Genomic DNA, 22667 nt, shown 5'->3' with positions numbered 1-22667 from the left:
AGACGAGTAAGTGACGCTTCCTCGTGTAGCGTTCCATTGTGCACAGATGTGTTCAATAAAGATTTTTTTTTTAAGAGCGTGGTTTCGGTTTTCGAACAGCCTTCTGGAGCAGATTATGGTGGAAACCGAGGTATGACTGTATTAAAAGAGACCAAGAAAAATGGAGAATACAAATAGGAGGAAAATCCTTGTAGCTTTAATTTTGTAATGAGCAATCGAAATAGCTGAAATGAGCTCTTCTCATCCAGAACTGGGTTATTTTCATACTCTTTGACGCGAATGGATATTGGAGGACCGTGTCGCCTTCTTGGTCGGACATTTCGCCCCTCCACGGAGAATTGTAAGTTCAGCGACGGCATCCGATGGGCGAGTCGTAATTCCTCGGTAAATTGGCCAGTTGGAAGACAAGGTGCCAAAGCGCTTGATTTAACAGTGAGTTGACTAGAACTTAAAGGCCGTTGAAGAGTAGTAAAGATGACTCAGCGGCCGGTTGACTAATTGGTTCAGCCCCAAGTAAGTATTTTGTTTCAGGCTCAACGTGTAGTTTGCTCTGTGAAGAGTCGTCAGCTAATGGGACATTCATGAAGACCTCCACTATGACAACTTGTCCGGGCAGCATTTTTCACTCAATACAACACTTGCATGGAAACAGGATTTAAGGACTATTTGAACATTTAGCAGGCTGAGCTTGTTACTTTGAAGAAACCTTTTACGACTACAGTTATCAGTCTGGCTCTGTCTTGTGGTTCAGGTGGTTGATTTGATGCAGCTCGTGGCGCTCAGCGACCCAAGCATCCTCTCCGTGTGGTTGTCGGGCAAAAACAATCCAGGGTGTCGTCAGCTCCATTTGGCTCCAGCGCCTATGGAACAAGATAAGCAGTATGTGATAATGGCTAGCTCTGTTATCAGTTGGAAAATGTAGAACTTGAACTTTTCTCTGCTGCCTTAATGAAAAAAGCAGAAACTTTAATGAAGTCTTTGTCATTTCTTTACCCCACTGATCCAACTGCATGTTTGTTTTATACGTTTGTTTCCTCATAAGATCCCAGATGAGATGTATTTTTGCAAGCACCGACGCACGAGCATGGATACGTTTCAGCAGAAGACTGTGCAACCTCGACATGGGGGTTTGACATGTCACAGATCTCGGATGATCATTCCTTGTGCGATATTTGGTACCTGCTGCTCTGGAGGGAGTGAAGACAGACTGAAGTTAAAGGTGACAGGGAGGATTAATATTGTCTGATTCCATCTTGGATTCAATTACCGTCCGACCTTTCTCATATGCGATTGTGCCTCGATAATCTCTTCGTATGAATTGTAACATTCGCCGATTTCTCAGTCGCACACCTTTGTCACAGTCTGTGATCGCTGTTTCGCAACATCCCTTCACACCAACTCAGAATTTTCCTGGTCCACGAAGAGGTGGTACCTTAGGCTGCTGTTGGTTAAACGACTGGATCAATGTCTGCCTAAAACACAGGACCAGAATAGAACAGGAAAGGGCAGCTCACACACAAACCAGGCGGCGTTCTCAAGGATCCTGTACACAATTTTATAATAACACACCGGGCGGCATTCCGTAGCCATTGATACTTTTTTGTAAGCAAGCAGATATTACAATACTACTCCAAGGTCTCTGTGGCTTTCCCGTCTCCTTGTTTTCTTGTCATCAGAAATGTTCCCTTTAAAAAAAAAAAAAAAAAAATAGCCAAACAGTACAGAAATCTAATATTCCTTTTCGTCCTTGACTGGCTTAATGCTGAAGGCAACTTCCCATCCAAAAGTACATTTTTCTGCTCCTTTTTTAAGTCGCGCATTCAATCATCGATTGGATTCAAATGAATAGATTGACCATGAGCATATCTCGAAAGAATTGCCTTTTTTTTCTCCTGTGCAAATGAAATAGTAGTTGAATTCAGATCGATCTATGAAAAATTGTTTTATGTTTTTGGAAAGTCGAATTATTTTTTAACAGCTATTTATCATGACTTTTCTTTTCATAATGGGACGACATATAAATGGAAACACACCAATTAAACTATCAGTACAGTTTTGTATCATTTTCACTGTACTGAAAATTTGGTCCTTGAAAGTTTTTGGCTGAAAGACCACGGAGCTGAAATATGATTCTGTATTGTGATGACGCAATCAGTAACCAACCATGAATAGCAAATGAAGTCTGTCGAGAGAAAATACCTTCGGATACACAGAACACTCCGAAAACCGCAATACAATATTATGTTATCACATATGTAACCCAAGAGAAGATTAAAAGTATTTTTAATATACTTTGCACAATAGAGTGCTGGGTTTTGATTCTGACTTTTGAGAGCTGCACAATAGCTGTTCTCAAAATGTCACTCCATATTATTTTGCTACTTTTTAAAAATTAGGACAGTTCTGCTGAAACTATCGCTCTTTTTTTTTGTGTGTGAAATTTTCATTTGTTAGTGTATGCAAAGGTTGGGAAACACTGCTCAAAACGACCAGTGTTTTTTTTAACGCCGTATGCTCACTATTTTGCTGCTCTCTGCTCCTGTGAAAAGTGAAGAGTCACAACATCCTCAAAAACGTTGTCGATTGTTAACTTGGGCCGACCTCGTCGGATAATGCACGTTCTGTTTTGAGCCATATATTATATCGTACGTAGGCATTTGCATTGTAATACCATGGTTTACTCCTCGCAGTGCAATTTGCGACGCACCTTTATTTATTTATTTATGTATGTATTTAATTTTTAAACGAGATGCCAAAACAACACATCCATTCTGCTTTTTCGGCACCCTGTTATTAGTGTACAAAGCACTTTTGGTACAGCGCCACAGTCTGACAAGGAACAAAACTTGCCCTCTTCATGTTAGGAATATTCCTCATGCCAAGAGGAAATAACCAAAAATGTTGGATGTCTTCCATTGTTGTCCTTTTTTATTTTTTTTTACTGTCTCTTTTTTTAGTTGAATTTGTTGGCGGTGTCCGCTGTGTTGAGCTGCTGTAATGTCACACTCTTTATGTGTGTGAGCCACCCTGCTGGGGAAACGCAAGCCGCATTGGGGTTTACCTTCTAAAGCAGGGATGGGCAACTGGCTGCGCATGCCACCCCACGACAAGACAGCCCTTTCCACTGAGAAAATAAAATGACAGAATGTGGTTATTTTATTGTCAATCCTGTTGAAATCGGAGAGAGGATCTTTTATCCATGCTTTGAAAAATGTATGATTCAAAATTGAAGATATGAAAAGCACATCCGTTTTTGTCATACATCTAGTTTGGAAGTGCCCCTACGCAGTAAGCACTGATGAAAATTGTTGTCCCCTCCAGCATTTAAATTGCCCACCTCTGTTCTAAAGTGTACAGTGGCTCACTGAACTGCAGCACTGAGTGAAAACATGGCTAAAGGAGTCCCATAATACAGACAAAGCATCACAAACGGAAGCACAATGCAGCCAGCCGTACCTTTGGCTGGAAAGCAACAACAAAAAAAAGGTCAGGAAACATCCGAACTTGATTTGGGATGAAACAGAGGTACTTTCAATGCCGTTGTCAATGTACGCTCTTTTAGTCATTTCAATAAGCGACTTCCGTTCTCTCCGCTTTGCCCTTTAAATGTCTCGAGCGGTTCTGATTTTAGGTGTTGTGCTTTTGGATGTGTGAAGCCCATTGAGTTGCCTTTGTGTATGAAATGTGCGATAGAAATAAATTTGCCTTGCTTTCCTTTGACTTTAACACGAGTTGGAATGTAGAGTATTTGGTTAATTCTGAACACAGTCACATCCTCAGATATAAGAGTGCACTTACTTGTGCAAACCACATTATCTCAGTTACTTCCCCCTCACCATAAATGATTTCAATTTTTTTTTCCGTTTGAGTTGTACAGGTTACGTATATGTAATTGATCCCTCAGAAAACTGGTAATACAAACATGCATTTGCCTCATAATCATTGTAACAAGTACCATTTGACGATCCACAGACTGGTCTGTTGTGAATATTTCTGAAGAGACATTTACTCAAGATCATTTTTAACCAAATGGAAGTACAAACAGTTTTGTTTGTTTTTGTTCACATGACAGTACGTGTTTTGGAGCCTGAAAACGGAAAATATTTGTTATCTGTACTATTTTTAGCCCCGTGAATCTCCAATTCAGTCCACAAAGACAAGAAATGTTTGCTCTCATGAGTAGTTTCTAAGTACCATCGCCATCGACTGCATGTTCCAGCATTTACAGACATTTTCTGCTAGTCAACGTGAATGTGGATCGTTTTGCTGATTCTGTCATTTGTACACCAATGAAATCGCAATTTTACCTGGCCCTTATTGTGTAAAAGAATTCAGAGACAAATACCCCCCCCCCCCACATCCCCAAAAAGTGGCATCGTCGTTAATGTGAGGATATTTCTTTCTTTTTTTTGAAGCAAGCAAGAATCAGAAAGTTGTGTTGCCTTGTTGTATGCACAAAAACTGAGATCATGTGGGTGTAGTATTAGCATCGCACTGTACGAATACGAGGAAAGACATGGCTCGGAATGAAGATGAGTATTTCGGTTTGACCTCAAAGTCAGATGGAAGGGAAGCGCGAGGAGTGTGGGGGCTGTTTCGGGTGGCATGAGCAGCTGTTGACAGAGAAGCGAGATCTTCCGGTTGCCATAGTTACATTTGTATTGCCCACACTGCTGTGCGTGTCGCCGTGTTTATAGCTTATTTGTGCAGCCCTCATGATGCCAGAGGGGGAAAAAAAAAATAATTGCCCGGCTCAAGCTTTTGTGTTGACGACTTGTCACCTCAAGGACGGTGTTTCTTTTTTTACTGTGCACTTGGAATGAATATGTATGTACTAAGAAAAAAAAAACACGGCTTCAAGTAACAATTTTTTTTGTCAAAAAGTGAAACCGTGATTCCAATCGTCCCATTTTCAACATTTCCTTTTGAAAGACCAAGTGATGGTTTCACATCCTGTCTGTCGTGAGGTTTGCATCATCACTGTCACAGTCCCCTCTGTTCTCTACATACGTGTTTCCCGGATCACAGATGTGATCCTTGTCTCTGACACATCAACCAGCATAAAGAACCCGTCACATTGACTCACGGCGGCCTAGATTTGCTCCCGCCTTATGTTTCCAGTATATATATTTACCGTCTTGTTACGCGTACAGAAGCAGAAAAGATGGCTACCATGTTGAACTAGCGTCCGGTTTGTTTCGCGAGGCGCTATTAAGATAGAAGATTATCTATTGTTTATGTGAGTGTTGTACTGAGGCGCTGTCTGTGTCCCGCAATCTTCTCCCCACACACCACGCGCACAATATATTCATTCATTGCCACCCACCCCCATGCAGTCGTATACACATGCAAACCCGCCTGCTCTTCCTCCCAGCAGCATCCATATCAGGCCATTTGACAAATAGATAGGATCAGGTTGAGTTTGGGGGGAGGGTTGCTGGACATCTCAGGTAATAAAATTGTTTCATCTTTGTTTTGCACACTTGTACTTTGAAGGTCAAACACTGTAAAGCTCGTAGATGAGCCGACATTTTCTGGAAAACTATGCCCTTAACGTCACACACATTGTGAACATCGAACAATCATAATGGGTGACTTTAGCGCTTATCACTTGACTTGATGTCAGCCAGAATCAAATGATTAATTTGGCATATGTTAGGATTTTTTTTCCTCTGGCTATGTGTGACAGTTTTTCTTCCGAAAGGAACAGATATTCGCAAGAGAAGAAATTGTTACCGGAAGGTACTTTGATGTAAATCGACTCATCTGAAGCAAACAGACTAAGGGCAGTGTCAGAGTATCGAAAGATTGTTTGACTGCCACGCCAGTCGGAGATGGTTGCTGATATCCAGTGCACCGAGTCTGTATCTCGCCAATGCCGGTACATCGAAGGAGCTTACAGCTTGCTTGAAATCGCTATACATTTAACTCATTCACTCCCAAAGACGTTTTTAAACGTCTTTTCAGACTTGGTCCAGAATTGACTGGTACTGAATGAGTTAAACAAACACATCAGTCTGAGTGCATCGTATACGATTTATTTGAGCTTTTACTTAGGTGAGTATTAATTGTTGGGAAACAGCCAAGGAATTTAGTTGTCATGACAATAATCTCATGAGTAACCAGCAAAAATGTATGTACAAAAAAATAATACAATTATTGTATTGAAATAATGAACTTGTCTACTCTCATTAGTCACAAATGTGCTTCAATTCACTTTAAAAGGATGTACTTCAATTATTTTTGCTCGTACGTCTTTGCAAAATCAGTGGCATAAACAAAAAACAAATACTCTTGTTTAGCGCGACAATTTTGGGCAAAATATATTGTCCAGAAATATTTATCGACACCTGAAGCGTTTATCTATTTTAGTTTCTTTCTTTTCTGCTTCCTGTTTTTCTTCCTTCCTGTTGGCTTTTTGTGGACAAACCTTGATTTTGATGATCTAATTCAATACTGTTTTTTTGGACATTATAAAAGGAATTGCATTTGAGTAATAATTGCCTTCTCACACTAGCCGTGCAGTGGTAAACTGCCACACGGTTGTTGCTTGTGGTTGATTTCATTTTATACTTGCGTGGCAATGTTTAAAAATGAGAAGTGTAAGCATTTTACACATCTTTAGTAACTCTCCGCATTTGTCATTAAAATCAATGTGTATAATGTTTGACCTTTCTGAGCTACCGTTGTACCTCAGTTATATTAGCCAGATAATGAGTCCGAGCGCGTTATAACGGACGACTTGCTGGCGATTAATCCCCGGGGGCCATTTGTTCAATGTCAAAACATTTTATGCATTTCACCCCCTTTTGAGCCAGTGCAATAATGAAGGTGTCTGACTTGGAAACGAGCCCTTATAATGTGGATGTACAGTTATCTGTAATAAGCAACAGACGTTTGGCTCTGAAATCTCTCCTGCCCTTCTCTGTTGTCAAAGGAAAACGGACGGCCAATGTCGTCATGAGTCAGATTGAAGGCAATTTAAGGTTAGCAACTCTGCAATCTGACTGTTGAAATGAGCCAACCGTAATGGCTCCATGCTTGATAGCACTGCACAACACAAAACACGTCTCGAGCTGCATGTTCATGTTTTTTTTTCTCAAATGTTTCGATATAAACAATGTGAGTATTGTTTCCCACATAATTTGATTCACTCAGTCATTGTTGACTCCATGGGCTTTTGGGGGGGGGGGGTGACCATGGCATATCCCCATTTACAGACTTAACTTTCATCTGAGCAAGCTATCTCATTTTCAAATCTGCCCTAATATCGCTTCTTAGCAAGCTTGTTTCCGACCAGCCTTTAAAGCGAATCACATGATCTTGTGTGTTTCTAATCCGGTGCGAGATATTTGGCACATTTAGTCATCGATGTGGTCGTTTGGAATACAGATTCGAAGAATTGTGGCTCTTCATTCCGAGCCACAATTACGTTTGTAATTCATGGTTCTGGATCCAAGGATGAAACGAATTGACAAATAGCACACATGCTTCCGTGTCAACAATCTTTGGCTTGTAATGTATTTGCGAGTTGACAATCAACTGAAGCACCAACATGTGTACTTTCAAATGTATTCTTTTATGTTTACAAAATACTTTTTGTCCATGTGTTTCCACCAAGCGTTACAGTTGTGATCAGTATCGTGCACTAGACATGAATTTGCTTTTGCAGATTAAATAGTTATCCAGATATAAAATATCCAGATGTTCATTTTCCTTCCCGTCTGGTTGGTGTGGTGTGATGTCACACTTCCTGGCCTACACACCCACAACGGAAATGCAAGCCTGACAAGGGTTTGCCGAGCCATAATGTGGTAAATTGAACTGAACTACACATCTTGGTGTGTGTGTGTGTGTGACTTTGTATTTTTTTGCCAGTGTGACATCAGGAAAATGACGGAGGCGAAATTCATGAGCAGAGAATGGAAGTTTGCTAAAATGCTCCCATGTGATCAAGGTTTCCGTGGTGAATCCTTTCAGCTATCTTTGTTGTCTGTCACCATCCCCCATTTATCGAGCAGGGAGCACACACATACTGTACATTCGCAAAAATAGCATAGGCCGTCATTTATCGAATAGGAACGTGCTTATTTAAACGTTGGTTTACAGAAACTCTCTGAAACAAATTTTTGTGGCATCACTGTAACCTGGCTGACGAGCAGCCCGTTTCAACCGGTATTCCTGCGATGACCCAGTTCTGCGTGAACCCGCTCATAGTAGCCGTTGGTTTGGGCCCCAGGTCGCTGGGGTGGGCGGCCTCTTTGTGCCAAGGAAAGCTCTATAGTCTGTAGCTTTGCAACTGGTCATCAGCAGGTAATTTCATTATCCATCATGACTTAAAGGAAGGTTAACCAGTGGGTAATTCGCTGACCTACATTGCTGGTGTTGAGTGACTCAGAGACAGACAGGCACATGTCGGATCAGGAAACGCACCGCAGAAGTTGGCAATGCAAAGTTGCGGCTGAAACCACTTTTTTTTCTCTTTTCTTTTTTTTTCAAATTCATGACCCTGAAATAGTGCACTGTTTTCCCTGCAGTCTTTGGATATAAATCGAGGGGTCTTCAGTGTTATCAGTTCCCACCTGTGTTTTCCGGCTTTGTGTCAGAGGAGGGCGGGGCGGGGGAAACATGCTATGAAGTGCACAAATTGTGGTTGTGATTACCTGTTTTTAGGATCATTATTTATCACCCTGCCCCCATTCCACCATTCCTCTCTCTCTCTCTCTCTTCTGCTTCCCCTCCCCCACACTCCCTGGCTGAGCTTCCCCCCTCCCCCTCTCAAGACTGCAGCCCAACCAGAAGCTTCAAAGGCGGGTTTTACTCAGCAGAGCAGTTCAAGAGAAAATGGCTGCTGTTTCCAGGTCTTGTTTGCACATCTGTCAGGAGGTGACTGTTCAGGAGAAAATGGGGTCCCTGGTATGCTGGTTTCAGCGGCATTCTTTTCACACAGCCGCATGTGCTGGAAATGGCTGCTTTTTGTTTTGAACATTCAAATCAGCATCGCGTTCGTGACAGGATCGATATTTTCCAGTGATTTTAAGTGACACTCGGAGCCGTTTTGTTCCATCTGAAAAGCCATGCATGTATACACCCGTCTTCGTTTTGAGAGAACATGTGAATTGAATGATTACTTGGATCACCATAATGTACAGCAATGAATAAATCGGGGCCTATAGCTGCCTAGTAGTGTATTGTCTAACTTTAGACTGCCATAAATGCAGCACTGTCAGGGCTCAGTTGCTTTATTGCAAAAGATGTCTTGGCATACAGCTCACTTTCCATAAATGTTAACATTGCACCATTTTTTTACACCTCGCCTTTCCGCTGATAATGCTGCATATAAAGCAAAGGCGAAAGGGGAGTGGGGGGATGGGAAATTGCAGTAATGCTCCAAAATGCACAAGGCTCATCACACATTTGTCCAGTGATGTTTTTGTGGTGGGTAGTTGCGTACCATCTGTTTATTTTGTGTTGCATACACAGGATATCCTGCCATTTACGCTATCAGTTTGACAGCTGCACTGGCTATTTCGCGTGCATATTGGATCAGAAATACGAGACAGGAGCATTTGGCACAATTGCCGCAATCAGTTATGGCGTTGTTGTTTGGGGTTTATTTATTTATTTATTTTTAGATCTGCTGCGGATGTCTTAGCGTTGATGTTATTTTGTTTTTCTTTATACGGCTATGTCTCTCCTGTTTGCGTGTTTAGGGAAACACTGGATTTTTAAATGTGAGTTTTTCTGCCATAATTATGAAAACAAATGAAAACTTTTTTCTAATTGTGTGTGGTGAAGTAATACAACTAAAATTTCACTTTTTAAAACAAATTCGTAAACTAAATTGACTTTTCCTTGCTGTTCACCATTTTTGGCACCCACCTCCATAAACAATGCCTAATTTTGGCTTGACAAGTGATGTGATTATTATATTCTAACTGATTATATGTGTCACTAGCCGCATGGACAATTATGGGATTATTCGATTTGCAAACACATACACACTGGATGGAATTTTCTGCTTTGACCTTAAGGTTTTTGACACGAATTCCACCCCGGGATGATTTTGATCAGCCAAATTGGCTTTCGCCAGCATGGCGAGCGTGGGAAATATTTGTCCTACCTCCGACTCAGCTCACCTTTGGTGATGTGGGCAGCGCCTGCGGTGCTTTATTGGTGGACATTAAATATTGGAGTCAAGCAATGAAATAGTTAGTGTATTGGAATCAGTGTACTATATATGGATCGTATCTTGCTGAGGGACCCACTTGGCTTTCACTGTTTATGACCAGGATTTGAACCCTGGTCCCTTTTGTCAAAAAGCTGCAGTTGGTGAGCTCCGGCGCTAACTCAGCTGCAAGATTTGGATGCAAACTACCATTCGGGAACATTCTGTTCAGCTGGTATTGATATTTTGAACATACACAGATGTTTGTGGGCTAGCTTATTGTAAAAGGTGCAAAGTTGGAAATGGAAACTAGCTTGTATTAAGATACAATTACAAGAAAGTTGTGCTTGCCACCTGCGAACGAAGAGAGAGAGTAATGCCTGTGATCAACATCTCAAAGCCGAGATTGGGTGCGTACTGTCAGTGATGTGATTATTGTGGTAAAATGTGTACAAAATATAAACGAAAAATCGGTAAGCATGACGCACGTCCCTGGTTCCAGCGGGCTGTGGGTGCACTCACAGTTGGCCAAAGTGCACTTTTTGCAGTCAGGCGAGTGCAGATGCCGCCCCCCTCCCTCTAAGATAAAATAAGATAAGAAAACCTTTATCAGTCTCACAATGGAGAACTTCCCAATTCACAGCAGCAAAGTTATGTAAGGAAGAAGTAGAAGAACAAAATATAGGAGCTGCTGGAAAGGCAGCCACTCTCGTTTAGCTTCAAATACATTTATGCCAACATTTTTACTATGAATTGATTATTTTTAGTTTATTAGTTTACATCAACTTTAGCAGAGTTAAGTGTTATTTGCAATGGCATGCAAATGTGTGTTCCTGCCCGAACCCTTGGACTTTGTAGGAAACATTAGTCTAAGGGTGCAAATTCAATCAATTGGGCGAATAGTCAATGGAAGAGTGAATAGGATAATGGATTCTCCAAAAAATTCGATAGTGACTACCTTAATTAAGAGTGTCTATACATTCTCGTTTAGCAGCCTTTCAAAGAAAAAAAGGTGGAAGGGGCTATCTATTTGGGGTTTATGTGCATGTGTGTGTGGGATGCATATTGGCATATTTTGAAGACCCCTGGCTCAAGTTGACAGGGGATAGCCAATCTCTCGGATTATACCGCATTGGCAGATATCCTATTGTGTAATTTTAAACCACATTTGAAAAAGGCTTGATTCTGCTCTAAGGATATCCCATTTCATTTCTACGCTGCCATGACCCATATCGAAATTGGGCCATATGGGAGCAAAAAATAGGAATTGCGTCGCTTGAACCTTATAGTTTGGAATTTGAGAAGACACACTTTTGAAAATGGGCGGCATGAGCATTTGCGAGTCTGTTGAAGTGTAACTTCAGCGGAAGTTGGGTGAAGTGTCCACATCCATGCCAACTAAAGGTATCCAAAAGATGAATCTGGTATGCATGTATCTGTTTATGTTATGTTTTTCTGGACATGAAGCAGCAACCTGGCGTTTTTTAATTGGTTGTTATGGAGGAAACGTACTGGAACGGCTCTGTAAAGCAAGCCAGAGAGCTAGGCTTTTTCTTCCCATGCTTTTCTCTCATGACATTGATGTTGTTTAGTGAAATTGAGCTTTAGTCCAGCACGGCAGACATTAGTGTTCCCATGACAACAAGGTTACCCACTTAAAGGTTTATGTGAGTGAGGACTCACTTGTATCAAGATAACGTTTGTAGGCAGGGGCTGTTTTCTCGAACAATGGTTTGTGTGTACTGTTTATATTTTAACCACAAATGAGGTGATTAGTGTTTGCATAAAAGTCACATTTCGCTCACACCTTTCACAATCCTAAAAATAGCAACAATAGACAAAGGACACTTGAAGAGTTTGATGACTTGTATGAATGGCTAACTATCGCTTGAAAGGATTGCTCTTCAAATAGTTGAAACAGATCTGGATCTGGGGTTTTTTTTTTTTTTTGCCCCCTAGACTGTTTCCATCCTTCTACCCCCCCCCCCCTCTTCTCAAGTTCAAATGTTACAAGAACTGACAAGCTAAGCAGAGAGCCTTTCATAGTCCACTCATCACTTCAGTGTGGATAAACCTTCAAGCAGATATGAAGGCCCAGGTAGTAATGTCAGGGATCATAGCCCGTCTGATTGATGCTGTTGCCCTTCCACAATCTCGAGCGGGGCCAGAACACCTCCGGGCTTCCTGGGAATTAAGTGTGCAGTTTGGCTTGTTGTTGTTGTTGCTGTTGTTGTGACTGGGCTTTCATGAGGCCCCTCAAGTGTGAGCTAATGGGCTGTGTGGTCAAATCAGGACACACTAGCTAAGGCACACAAGTATTTTTGTTTCTACGCAGAAGTGGGCAGAGACATTTGACCTTTTTAAATGAATCTGTGGAAGCAAGGGGTAAGTCTACGGGTAGTGAAAGGTGTGGTAATAATTTCTTACAAATACCGTTCTCCTCTTCTGCTTTTTTTCTTTTGCTTGGACATTTTTAATCAGGTGCCTCCTTTTAATAGCTCAGTTCGTCCCACCGGGAGACAGTGGAACAAAACACATTGTGCCCGCATGAATTAAGAATGTTGGTTTAATTACAGAACCTCTGCTGTGGTGCACGAAGGTGAACTCCCATAACAAAGATTATAGCAAGGTGAAAGAGTTAATAATTCCTTTTGAGGAACTTGTTCACCCCCCCCCCCCCCCCCTCTGGCTTGCACTCGTTGGTAATTGGGACAACATGGTTGTCTGTATTTTCCTCCATCGCTCTTGTTGCTATGTTACCAAAGGGGAATTGGCGTAGCCACGGGAGGTGTTAGCAATTCAAGTTGGACAACCATACATGCCTCGTACCTGATGCAACATTGATTCCTTTTTTGTGAATCCTCTTCAGACCCTTTTGATTTCTATATTTTGAAACAGAAAACAAAGCGACTTTTCCTGATTCATTTCAGGTGCTGGTGAGTTTGTCCCCCCGCGCCCCTCTTCCTCCTCCTTTTAAAACATAACCAGAAATTAAGAATCCATCAGAAAGAGTGTGCGTTGCTCTACATAAATATTTGAATTGTGTAAGTCCTGGCATTTTGCGCCTTATCACGGCTCTTACGCCATCACTCTGTGGTTTGCCAGCTCACAAGGGGCATCAAGTGATTTTCCGTGAAAAACCAAACATGTTTATTCCAGCAATGGTACGAAAATGTGAACCGTGTCTGCACATGGTCATCTGACAGACCGTTGACATTCCTGCTATTTGTGGGGAAACGATAAAGAGAGACGTTGTTGCAATCACTTGTGTGCCGAGACATAATATTAATCTTGCTTCTATTTTTGTACCTCTCTAGGAGTGAGCCGAGCCTTCCCACAGACCTCCGTTGTTTCTTTGGGCTAAAATGAGTATTACCAGTGACGAAGTGAACTTCTTGGTCTACAGATACCTCCAAGAATCAGGTTGGTCTCACAAAGCTGGGATTGACGCAATTTATTTTGATTCAATCGCTTTTTAACTGGACTAATAAAAAAGGGGTGCCATTTTGGCAGTAGAGTTACATTCAAATGGCTCGCCAAACCCTGGTTTTGAACACCACCACCATGATCCCTCTCTGTCACGCGTGGTAAGTCTCCTGTTTAGACTTGCAAAGCATAAACAATGGGGCACACCACGGCACTGTTGTAGCATGTGCGTTTACCACACCGCTATTGTGCGCGGTGTAGTCGCATCACCAAGATATGAGACATACACGTAAAAGAGTTATTCAGAAGTAGTGCACAAAGAAGATAAATTATAATATGTAGCGCATATCTACGCTTTCCCACACAAGGTAACGCAAGACCTTTTCTATTTGAATCAGATGATGGATTCATAAATGTGTCAAACTGCCATAGTATAGCGCCAACTATTGCTCGAGAGGACGTACTCGAGGACTGACAGATTTTGTTTGCCTTAAGTATCGGTGGCTGGTATCGTGAGCCTCCATGTGTACCAATAGCTTAAATTAAGGCTGGGGATACCCACCCTCAATGTACAAAAATAATGCCTGCAGCTCACTTGCATGTCCGACTGTGTTGAGTCATACAAAATCAGTTTTGATCAAATTATTCGAACAGCTGATCGGTAGAATACTCAATTCTAAAAATAGAGCTGCAACCCTTACATGCTGTACTATAAAATACTGCATGAATGTGGGCCGTGGATTGCAATTGAGAATTTTTAATATGCATACAGAAAAAAAGTCTTTTTTCTTGTCAAATTAAATTGTTACAAAAATAAATATACACTGTATTGATCACTGTACCGACTATAGTGTATTGCTTTATGCTATGTGACGTGTTGAATCACATAATGACTTTGGAATGGATTTGACTGAAAATAATGTTTTTTAAACGTCAGTATATGCTTCAATCATTCATAGAATGCATACATTTGTTTTGAAATGTCAGTACACATTTCAAAATTCATAGAATCTGGACAAATGATTGAAATCTATGCTGCTACCGTTTTATGATGAGCTCTTTTTCATAGATTTTCTGAGTAAGGTTATTTTATTTTCGCACATCAGTCCATTGTGGCTGACATTTGCTGCTAAGGTGTGCCTTTATACTGTTGACTAGTTTGTGTGGATCGCACAGTAGGCTGATTCACAGCTGTTACGATCAGGGGAGTGGTTAAACTGCCATATAAAATGTAACTTCCAATGAATTGAGGAATAAATCCTCCCCGTTAGTCTGTTTGAAAAGGTTTTGTAACGAAAGCACAAAACTCAAATTATGTACAGTCCTCAGAGGTTGGCAGGACATCACTGTAGTGTACTGTAGCACCTCTCCAACGAAGGTCCATCTTTTGTGTGACTTGGTGTGGGAGGCGCCTCTTCTGACTTTTGTTCCACACATAACACAAATCTGCATGCTTTGGTGTAACCAAACACAAACGTTGGAGGGAAACCGCTTTAGCCTTAATGACCGTGGCCCAAAAGAAATCTCATGAAAAGATGCTCTAAATAAGGGCCATAGAAATTCACAGTCTCACTAACACTCAGAATGTTATACATGTTTATGTAACTGGGTCTGAGGAAGGTATGGGACTGATAAATATGACTCTTGTTTTCAGGTTTCTCCCACTCAGCATTCACCTTTGGCATTGAGAGCCACATCAGCCAGTCCAACATCAATGGAACACTAGTGCCCCCTGCAGCCCTCATCTCCATCCTGCAGAAAGGGCTCCAGTATGTGGAGGCAGAAATTAGCATCAATGAGGTGAGACGGTATTTGCTGTCGCTTCCATCTGTTCGATCACAGGAGATTCACGCCACGAGTCTCGCCCCCAACGCTTTTGGACATTTCACCGACAGGACGGAACGGTCTTCGACGGACGGCCGATCGAGTCGCTGTCACTCATCGACGCCGTGATGCCCGACGTGGTGCAGACGCGGCAGCAGGCCTTTCGCGACAAGCTGGCCCAGCAGCAGGCTTCCTGCACCATGGCGGCCTCCACCTCTGGCAACCAGTCCAACGCGCCAAAGAATGGTGATGCCACCATCAACGGGGAGGAGAACGGCACTCACAACATGAGTATGTGAAAGACCCTACGAAGTGATGCAAATATTTTTTGGGGGACAAAGAATGGCCATGTCGAAAAAAGTTATAATAAATGTGCTGTACCCAGAGGAATGTAACGTTGCTCATATTGCGTGTGTATAGTTGATGTTGTGTTTTCATTTGTTGGCGAGCGCAGACGGTCATGTTATTTCTATCGCTGATGCAGCTGTCAGCCATCCCGCTAACACAGCAAAAATATAAGCCTGATCAGGTGTACCATGCGAACTCATCCATGCTGCAGGAGGAAGTCAGGAGGAAATAGTCTTTACCTTTTAATTGTACTTTCTTCCTTATTTCAATGCATAGCATTCACAGACAATCCATTCAAATGTGGACTGAGATAATAGGAGATTGAGGTTACTATTCTTATCTGGATATTTTTGGATGGATGCTGTGTTATCTACTGCCTCACCAATTCCTCCCCTTCAGAAGAACAGGAGTGGCGAATAATACGATCCCTGCAGAATGTGCTATCGTTGGCACTTTGGTGCTTGATGTGTTAGTGAAACCTGAGAGGTGTGGATCAGATGGAGAGGGAGGGAGGGAGAGAGAGAGATTGTGTCAACATGGACTTGGGGATTTAATGTCAAGGCTTCGGCAGCAGAGCAAGTTTAGTTGTGAGGGAGGCTTTACTTTCTTTGTAGAAACACTCGGGTTGTTGTAAGGATAAATCCTCCACATTGACATCATGTGCACATACTAACAGTTAAAGAAAAAAAGCATACACATGCTTCAGTTAAAAAAAAGTCGTCTTTTCACGTTTCTTGTGTTTCCGTTTGGTTGTGCACTCAGATAACCATTGTGAGTCGATGGAGATGGATGTGGACGTGGAGATACCCGCCAGCAAAGCCACAGTATTGCGAGGTCACGAGTCGGAAGTATTCATCTGTGCCTGGAACCCTGTCAGTGATCTGCTGGCCTCAGGGTAAGCTGTAAGGCCCCGTGTCAGTGAGTGTGTGTATGTGTGTATGCGTGCGTGTGCGGGAATGTGTGTGTGTGAGATAGAGAGATACAAACAAAGCTGACCTGAATTGGGGGGGAGCAGATGAGTAATGCCTCCTTGTGTGCAGTCCTTGCCTCTGTTTCCTAACACGTATTCACTGCTCAGACTGTTTACACCAATGGGATGAGTTGCTATAAGATTTTATGTGAACCACCACGCATAAATAAAAATAAAATAAAATAAAAAATCTGAAGAGCCGTTTTGTAACACCCCCAAAACTTGAAACCCACAAATACACACAAAAGGAGGGGGGGGGGGGGGGGTTAGGAAGCAGCATCATTCCTTTGAGGGTAGTGTCGCAACCTAAATTTGTCGGTTCTGAAACCTCATAAATCGAGCCCCCCCATGTACTTATGAGCGTTTATTTGATGATTGCATCTTTTTTGTAAAGTTTGTAGGGCTTTAGAAAAACCGAAACGGCCCCTGATAGGAAGTGGCTAGTTGCCATGATGAACCCTAACGGTGTTGGTATTCGGTTCAGTTCGGGGGACTCCACCGCCAGAATCTGGAACCTCAACGAGAACAACAACTCCAACTCCACCCAACTGGTACTGCGCCATTGTATCCGAGAAGGTGGGCAGGACGTCCCCAGCAACAAAGACGTCACCTCACTAGACTGGAATGTAGGGTTCCAGCTCCTCCACACACAAGTCTGCCATCTTCTTCTTCTTTGACATCAGCCCGTTGGATTAACCACTGTGTCTTTCCACCCGACAGAGCGACGGGACGCTCCTGGCGACGGGCTCGTATGACGGTTTTGCCAGGATATGGACCAAGGACGGTATGTTCTCTCGTTTGTGCACTACGGCAGGTCCATTCACCCTGGTATTAATTTGCTGGTGTTTTTATTGAGAATGGTGTGTCTGCCTGCAATAACACAACATTGCTCTCATCCACTAGGAAATCTGGCGAGCACCTTGGGGCAGCACAAGGGGCCCATATTTGCACTCAAATGGAACAAGAAGGGGAACTCCATTCTCAGTGCTGGCGTAGATAAGGTCGTTAAGGATACCGTTTGTTCGCTAACTGTGAAACATAAGCATGTTTTATTGAGGGATGCCCGGTACCTCTTAATTCAGACTGAGGATGAGTATAATGTCAAGCATTCGCTTACTCACTGCTTGCAACTAAGTACTCATACTTGATCATGCCATTACATCTTGTACCTGCAATGAAAATTTCTTTGATTTCCATGAAATATTGCTCAAAAACACAAAACACAATCTTTTCTGGAAATCGTTTTTATTGGGAATCTTAGGAGAAATTGGACAACGTGGGAAATTGATCTTAAATATTTTATTTCAAACAGAAATGAAATCTCTACGTGTTATAATAAGATTAGTCAAAAGAATTGCAGCACAAGAATACAGGTGAGCGGGTGAAGGGCTCAAGAAACTGGTCCGTTGGTCCGCCGCTCCAACGTGCAGGTTGCACGCATCTGCAGGGCTGTGTGTGCCCGATCAAAGTTCATCATCCATTTTGCAGAGCATAATTTGAAGTCAGCTAAAGCTTTTGTCTTCTGAATTTACCTCAAAGTATTTCCACACATCTGATATGGCTACTCCTCCACCTGTCTGCCAGGCGGTGAATGGTATCGTTGTCGTAGTATTGGAGCATTTATTTAGGGTGAGACTTACAATATTGACACCGGTGCATTCCTATTTTTTTTCCTCATACACTGTCATGCAAACTACACTTGTGAAACATCATTTTCAAACTCAGAGCACAATTACACACTGATTTATGATGCATTGTTTTAATCTGATCATTTTCACAGACGACAATCATTTGGGATGCACACACAGGAGAAGCCAAACAGCAGTTCCCCTTCCACTCAGGTAAAGTGTGTTCGATCGTTGCATGTGGGGACAATACGAAAGGACTGCAGCAGAAGCGATTTTTAAATGAGCACATTGTTCATTGCAACATCCTCCAGCTCCGGCTCTGGATGTGGACTGGCAAAACAACACCACCTTTGCCTCGTGCAGTACGGACATGTGCATCCACGTGTGTCGCCTTGGCAGTGACCGGCCACTCAAGACCTTCCAGGGTCACACTGTAAGAAGCTTCACTCCAGGAAACTCCTCATATAACGTCCTTGGGGAGCCATGATCATCAACGAACACATTTTGTGTGGTGTGTGGGTGTGTGTGTGTGGTAGAACGAAGTTAACGCCATTAAGTGGGATCCATCGGGAATGCTGCTCGCCTCCTGCTCAGACGACATGACCTTAAAGGTGAGAACAGTGCTGTGTCTTGGGATTTAAAGACAAACCACACACAAGAAGGGAGGAGGACACTCTGTGCTCACTTCTCCTTCCTTTCGTTTCAGATTTGGAGTATGAAACAAGAATCATGCGTCCACGACCTTCAGGCTCACAGTAAAGAGATTTACACCATCAAGTGGAGTCCGACCGGGCCCGGCACGAGTAATCCAAACTCCAACATCATGCTAGCCAGGTGGGAAATGTCTTTCAAATAGCTCGTACTCCAGGCAACGCGTTGCAATGCTTGTAACTCTCGGTGACCCACGGTGGTGCACCCTGACCCACATGTGCACGCTTGTGTTCCACTTCCCACACAAAAAGCTGATAATTCACTCAGGAAATAAAACTGTCATCATCAGCACCACTCTGATACAACTTCCTCATCTCATGTAAACCAGTGCACCATTCAGTTAATCGTTTATTTGTTTCAGTTCTGCTCTGCCTGGGATAAGGAAAAAAAGCCACTTACGGTGTATTTTTTCTTTGCCGCATTTTTCCTCCCGCCTGTAGCGCGTCATTTGACTCAACTGTGCGGCTGTGGGACGTCGAGCGGGGGGTCTGCATCCACACACTAACCAAGCACCAGGAGCCCGTCTACAGTGTGGCCTTCAGCCCGGACGGCAAGCACCTCGCCAGCGGCTCCTTTGACAAATGTGTGCACATTTGGAACACCACGGTGAGTCTCGGCCATGGCCCTATCTCCTCAGGGTTGACCACAAAGCACCGTCTCATTACGTTTTTTTCCTTTCAGACCGGTGCTTTAGTGCACAGCTACAGAGGTACTGGTGGAATCTTTGAAGTGTGCTGGAATAGCACCGGGGACAAAGTCGGTGCCAGTGCATCGGATGGCTCAGTAAGTGCCCACACACTGGAGTAAGATATGTCCTACTACACTGACAAAAGTTCCATCCAGAGGGAGTGGGAATAATAGACAGTAAGGAGTTGCTTCCCTCTCTCGTTGCAGCTTGGAGGCTTCAAATAATTTATGTACAGTGAATACCTTGCAAACAGCAAATACCAACTATGTGCTGCGCTAAGGCCAAAACAATAAGTGTCACTTTGGCACCATTTGGTGGTATCTTTGTTCCAAGGAAGTTGGTTGGAGTGAGTTGAGTTTCCCTTTGACAGTACTTTGCCGGAACAATTAATCAAATCCAAATTTCAAATGCCTAATGCTGCAATTCATTCATTCAATTAATTCTGGTTTGTGATATATATTTGTATTTATTTTACAGTAAGCCTAACTTACAAGAAACATTTACAAAGGGTTTACAAAATATTTATGTATAATAAGTCTGCTATTGTTAATTGTAAAGCATATTAATTTATTGCTTCTTTGTAAAAAAAAAAAAGTCAACAAAGAAAATAAAATCCCAATTTAAAATGCAAATACTGTATTGGTGGGAGGGGGATCACAATTCCCCCCTGTCCTTCAACTCTAATCTATAGGGACTTACAAACGTCTTGAGGTGTCAGTTGCCAGCAGATTTTTGAGGCAGGGTGTGTCACTGTGAATTGGGGTGGGGTTACAATTATTGACTTAACTACTGCGTTTGTTTTGTTTCGCAGTAGAGGATGGTGCATTCAAACAGAAATTCATCATAAGCAGAGGAACCGTGTATTTTATGTCAAACAACGTTGCAACAATCCTTTTCCCTCTGCAGGTATGTGTCCTCGACCTCCGGAAATAGCGGACTTGGCCAGCAACTCGTTGGAATGTGCAACAGACTGCCTTCTTTAGACATCAGCAAATGCTCTCGTTGCTCCTGGAGGGGGGGGCGTGGCACGTAGATGGAGTTAAGTACAAAAAAAAACCTCACTGGAGCACACAACAACAACAAAAAATAAATAAATAAAAAAGGAAGGCACGACCCACCACCCGCAGGGGAAGTCGGCGCACCTTAAATCCGTCAGACTTGGCGCATGTTGACGGTGAGCCCTAATAGAGGCCAGCGAAGACAACATCTGAGTTACCGCCGACTCGCCGAGTTTTACGAGGTATCTCGTGAGGAGGCGCTGTCATTTGCCCTTCCTCCATCTATCCCTCCCTCTCGCCTGCTGCGGCGGGCCTCTGCGGTCCAGCTGCTTGGCAGGAAGGATGACTTAACTGAGACGCATGCCAAAAGGCAGCCATTGACGGGAAAGAAGGCTTGTAGAATTCCTCCCAGCAACTCAGCGGAGACACGATGAGGGTAAGCAACCATGGCGAAGCCCCGCTTCCAATGGGGGACGGCTCGTCTGAAGACCCCCGCCGCCACCTCCATCCTCTCTCCACAGATGGACTTGAAAGTGCAAAAAAGTGGAGCGCGCTGTTCCAGGACACCAGTCCACCAAAAAAATACAAACCTCCCAAACCGGCCCAATTTGCTCAATAATTGGAAACAACACGGACAAGAAAAAAATGTGTGGAAAAAGTGTGGTTTACAAAGAGAATTTTGCCCTTTTTTTTTGGATGTACATGTAAAGAATGTAAAGATATGTAAATTAGATTAATACACAGACTTATATACTGTGTATATATGTTTATATACAGTCCACCTTATTGACGTCACGTTAGGGGCTCACTAATGGCGAGAGCGGTCTTTGCTAATGGGCCGCGACAAGGCCGCTTTTTAATTCAAAATGTCTTTTTTTCCAGTCAAGGCACAAACGGCAAAATTTACGGAATGGTCACCTTCATCTTCGGTCGCTCACTTGCGTCTTCGCATTGTCTGTTGAATGGGCTAAACAAAGCCACACCCACCTAGTTAGACTGCACCGCTACAGCGGGTAAACATTTCCACTTTTTTCCAACCCGAGCTAATTCTATTGAAGCATCCAAATCTGAATCCAATCCCAATTTTTTTTTCGGATTTAGCAGCAAATGACACATTTTCAACTCGTCACACCCTGCTTCTTTTGTTCCTTTCCCCTTTCCATCAACATGCGCTCAAACAATGTGAAGTGCATTTTTTTTCTTTCCTTGCAGTGGCTTCTGCGATTCTCCCCCCCGCCCCCTTACTGGAAGTGAAAGGCAGACATTTACTCTTTCTCCCAGACCCCCCCTTTTTCATCTTCTTTTGGTCAAATGTCACAATAAGATGTCAACGGGTGGTCCTTCGTTTTTCTGACTTTTTCAGAGCCATTATTGTCTGTGTCAGACTGAGAAATTGGGCTGTGGGTTTGGTGGCCAATGTGGATGAACCGCTGTGACAGCAACTATTACTATGTTTCTGGCACACCCTGGTCCAGGGGTGTGATCACCTGTTTCAAGACAAAACATTCAAGTCGTTCAGTGTCTCAAATAAATCACTCTATTTTGATATCGGAACACTTGCACAATCAATTGTCTTTTTTTTTTTTTTCCCAAAATGGAACTGTATCCAATGAGGGAATGCAATGTTAAATACACTTTTTTTTTCTTGCAAAATTCCAGCTACATCTTGTACAGCTACTTAAGAGCCCCTGTAAAATGACTACTCTGATATATATTTGGAAATAAATTTCATCGGTCATGTGCATGTGAAGGAGAGAAGCCGGAAGAGTGAGGTCAAGGAAATTTTTCAAAAGCCCAACATGACAGGCAGGAACGGTGTGGATAGCGCTAGCGTGGAAGGTCGTACAAGTGGCCTTTGATTGACAGGTAATAGCTGGGCGGCACGTTCTTGCCTGCATTCAGCAGC

At 42.8% G+C, this 22667-nt stretch overlaps 1 protein-coding gene across 1 annotated transcript in view; it reads left to right on the top strand.

The window, feature by feature from the left end:
* Positions 1–22511, top strand: part of tbl1x (transducin beta like 1 X-linked) — a 27874-nt gene extending 5363 nt beyond the window's left edge. The window contains exons 2-15 of the mRNA XM_086123648.1: positions 13486–13591; positions 15249–15394; positions 15490–15709; positions 16529–16661; positions 17221–17362; positions 17457–17520; positions 17640–17737; positions 18517–18577; positions 18676–18797; positions 18901–18975; positions 19071–19198; positions 19516–19681; positions 19757–19858; positions 20670–22511. Of these exons, the coding sequence (XP_085979774.1) occupies positions 13534–13591; positions 15249–15394; positions 15490–15709; positions 16529–16661; positions 17221–17362; positions 17457–17520; positions 17640–17737; positions 18517–18577; positions 18676–18797; positions 18901–18975; positions 19071–19198; positions 19516–19681; positions 19757–19858; positions 20670–20696 (1542 nt within the window). The 5' untranslated portion in view covers positions 13486–13533 and the 3' untranslated portion in view covers positions 20697–22511. The remainder of the gene's footprint in view (positions 1–13485; positions 13592–15248; positions 15395–15489; positions 15710–16528; positions 16662–17220; positions 17363–17456; positions 17521–17639; positions 17738–18516; positions 18578–18675; positions 18798–18900; positions 18976–19070; positions 19199–19515; positions 19682–19756; positions 19859–20669) is intronic.
* The last annotated feature ends 156 nt before the right edge of the window (positions 22512–22667 follow it).

Source organism: Hippocampus guttulatus, chromosome 11 (assembly GCF_054856545.1).
Source record: "Hippocampus guttulatus isolate MCC_2025c chromosome 11, RoL_Hgut_1.0, whole genome shotgun sequence".
Classification (NCBI taxonomy): domain Eukaryota; kingdom Metazoa; phylum Chordata; class Actinopteri; order Syngnathiformes; family Syngnathidae; genus Hippocampus; species Hippocampus guttulatus.
Note: the sequence above shows the minus strand (reverse complement) of the source record. Positions and strands in the feature narration are given on the sequence as shown.